At 39.6% G+C, this 3,421-nt stretch overlaps 1 protein-coding gene across 1 annotated transcript; it reads right to left on the reverse strand.

Moving 5' to 3' along the window:
• Positions 1-2,615: 2,615 nt before the first annotated feature.
• Positions 2,616-3,421, reverse strand: LOC122004107 (uncharacterized protein At3g28850-like). Its single transcript, XM_042559040.1, has one exon. The coding sequence runs from the start codon at positions 3,417-3,419 to the stop codon at positions 2,616-2,618; it is 804 nt and encodes a 267-aa protein (XP_042414974.1). The 5' UTR covers positions 3,420-3,421.

The raw sequence follows: 3,421 nt of genomic DNA on the forward strand, positions 1-3,421 counted from the left end.
CGGTCGTATTATAAGTGAGCATGTCCCTACGCCAAGTGTCAAAGACTCACATGCCCGAGCGGGTATGTTATAAGTGAACCTAGTTAGCCACGGTCAGTGTTAGAAACTCCTGTGTCGAGTGGCCAATTTTAATTTCAGGCTCATGTACTCGCGCGGTCGGGAGCAGCTGAGTGATATCCACAAACTCCGGGCCTTTGATTGTCGAGCGGCAGATCCAAACCAAGAAAGTCGAACGACAAAGTACACTAATAGTCCAATCAATCAGACTTACAACCTTCTTCGACTAGACTTGAGGGAGAGACTTGTGATCCGGTAATGACGTGACACCCTACCAAGGATACGTGAAGGTCAAAGGGACAGGTCGACGTGGAAGGTAAAGTCAAACATGGTTCTTAAAGCCGGTCGAGCGGATCCGACCAAGCGAACTGGGGAAAACATCCGAGCGGACCAGGTGTACAACTGAGCGGATAACCTATGTCCGAGCAGATATTGTATCGCAAGCGAGCCATGCATGGTCGAGCAAGGAAGACAAGAGAACGAGCGAACTAGAGATACGATCGAACGGACCAGTGCACAGCCCAGCATACTTGTGCATGGCTGAGCAGACCTAGTTTGCGGCTGAGCGACACGTGCAAGACCAAGCGGCTCCAAGTTGGTTATGTTTAATCTGACTAAGTATATCCTTTTGGGAGTTGATGTCGCCGACACAAAACAGGTGAATTATACTTCAGAAGCTTCTAGATTGTCACGTCAAAGAGTGGTATGGTTACTTAAAGAATTGGTGGCAGGACACTTTTTTGAGCTGTTTTTTCATAGGACATATGCGAAAGTGTGCCCATGACTTGGGAGGTGTGCCTAAACGCTACAATGACCCTATAAAAGGGGGGGGGGGGGGGGGGTTTCCCTTCGACGGCTGGGGGTATTTACAACTCCATTTCTTTACACGCTCAAGTTATAATTTTTTTACTATTCTATTTCACCGAAAAATTAACTTGAGCGTCGAAAAATCAACGCCGAAATATTTTCCGATTCGATATTGACATTTCTCGTGCTTACAGGATTAATAAGAAATCTTCATCGAATCAATTAATAGGCCACGCCATCAATTCATCATCTTCTCATATTTTGAACCGAATCAATATCCAATTCTTCACTTGGCCTCCTTCACTCTGTCGTTTTCTCCTTGGTCTCTTCTCACATGAGATCTTCATTTATTTTTATTTTTTCACTTTGACAGAAAATGAAAAAGGCACCCAATTTAATCCTATTTTAAAAAATATATATCAAATTAGCACTTAATTTATAATTTTCAATCCAAAACGCCACTATGTACTCCATTCATAACTATTTTAATACAATTTTAATTAAAACTACTCCAAAACAACTCTGCCTTGTATTAAACAACTCTTGATTAGCTCTAAGATTATGCTATTTCAATACTTTTTGAAAAAACTTTGGCAAAATTTTAAAAAAAAACTCATTTCAGTCTTACTTTAAAAAAATATTAAAAAACACTTGATCTATAATTTTTAATCAAAAATACCTTTGTAGGCCCACATTGTACAAATCGGATTCTAACTAGCTCCAAAATAATGCTATTTTGTATAAAATAAAAAAAAAAAATATAGATGGAGTATTATTTTAATAATATTTGATAGAGAAATTTTTTTGACGATATAAATCAAAACGACATTTTTTTAAAAAAAATTTCTACCTTTTAACTTATCTTTCATCTGTAATATACTTTGATCAAGTGGACATAAATTTTTTGAAATGTTTCAATTATTAAAGAGATACTTTATTATTCAAAATATATATATATATATATATATATATATATATATATATATATATATATATATATATATATATATATATATATATATATATATTCATTTAACATCCTAAATGCATCTGTTTTACTCTTACGTTTAAATTGAATAATGGGATATATATAATAAACTTAAACAACTTATTGAGCAGCTTCTTAATATTCATGAATAATATTTCTAATTAATATCCACAAATAAAGTTTATGAAATATATTTATAAATAAAAGTTAGCTTAATAAATAAATAAATAAAACTCACAACAAATAAACTTATAATATCAAGGTCATTAATCAAACATACTAACTTAAAAATATAAAAAGTTTAATTAAAAATTTGATAGCATCTAAACAAATTAAATTCAAACTAATAAAAATATAAGCAAGAAAAACTTTTACAATCGTTTCATTTAGTTTATTTACTCGTTTACCTTCCTACGTAGATATAGACAAAATGAAAATTAAATGAGTGCCCTTTATTCTTATTATCTATAAAAACATCATTTTATATTAATAAATATTAAAAATTATTTTAACACGGATCAAAATTATTTTATTATTGATCAATTTTTTTAAAAAAATAAGCAATCTTAATTAATATTTAGCTAATTTTAATCAAATTATTTTTGACTCAAAACTGCAGTAATAATGATTTTTAATATTTTTTTAAAACAAGATGTCTTTATAAAATCTAATTGTAATGAAAAGGAAAAAGTTTTTTTTTTTTCAATTTTTACAAAAAGAAAAAGAAAAAACATAGCGCAAAAATAAAATTTGGTGGAACGATTTAGCAGCTACAGAGCGGACATCGAATGAGGCCGTTCTCGTTGCAAGCCGGGCACATCCGGAACCCCCCCAATTCCGCCGCCAGCTCCGTCGCCTGCAGTGCTGCATCGCAGTACACCTTGCGGCTGCCGGCGCAGGTGCCGCAGGGCACGAATCGCACGTCTCCGCATCCCTCGCAGGCCGCGCTGCATCCCGCCGCCCTCTGGCACGCCTCCAGCACCTTCCGCAGCTTCCCCACCTCGTGCAGATGCCTCAGCTCCTCCACGCCGCCCACGTACTCCCCGTTCGAGAAGACCCTCGGGAGGCCGCATCCCGGCCCGAGCGCGCCCAGTAGCTCCGCCTTGTACGCCGTGTGCAGCGACAGGTCTCGCTCGTCCACGCGGACGTCGTAGCCCTTGAGGATCATCCTCGCCGTCCAGCTGTCCTCGAAGGTCCGCCGCACGCCGCGGAGGCTGGTGAAGTAGAGCACCACCTTCCCCGCGCTGTCGGGCGGGGATCGTTTCCGATTAGCTTCGGCGGCGGCGGCGGCGGCAGCCGCCGATCTCTTCGCGTCGATTTTGCGCTGGAACTCTTTAACCCTAGCCTCCACGATGCCGGCGGCGCTCCAATCCCCGGCGCCGCTTCCGGAAGTGGATTTCTCGTTCGGGCCTTTCTCGTCGGAGACGTCGGTGGTTCGTCGGAGATTGAGAGGGCTGGCATTTTCGAGCCCTGCCATGATTTCCCAGGCGTCGATCACCTCGGGCTCGTTCTGCGGCGTCAAAGTCGGGGTTCTAGAGCTCCCCTGAGTTTTATTCTCCGGCCGCATCT

Source organism: Zingiber officinale, chromosome 7B (genome assembly GCF_018446385.1).
Source record: "Zingiber officinale cultivar Zhangliang chromosome 7B, Zo_v1.1, whole genome shotgun sequence".
Lineage (NCBI taxonomy): Eukaryota > Viridiplantae > Streptophyta > Magnoliopsida > Zingiberales > Zingiberaceae > Zingiber > Zingiber officinale.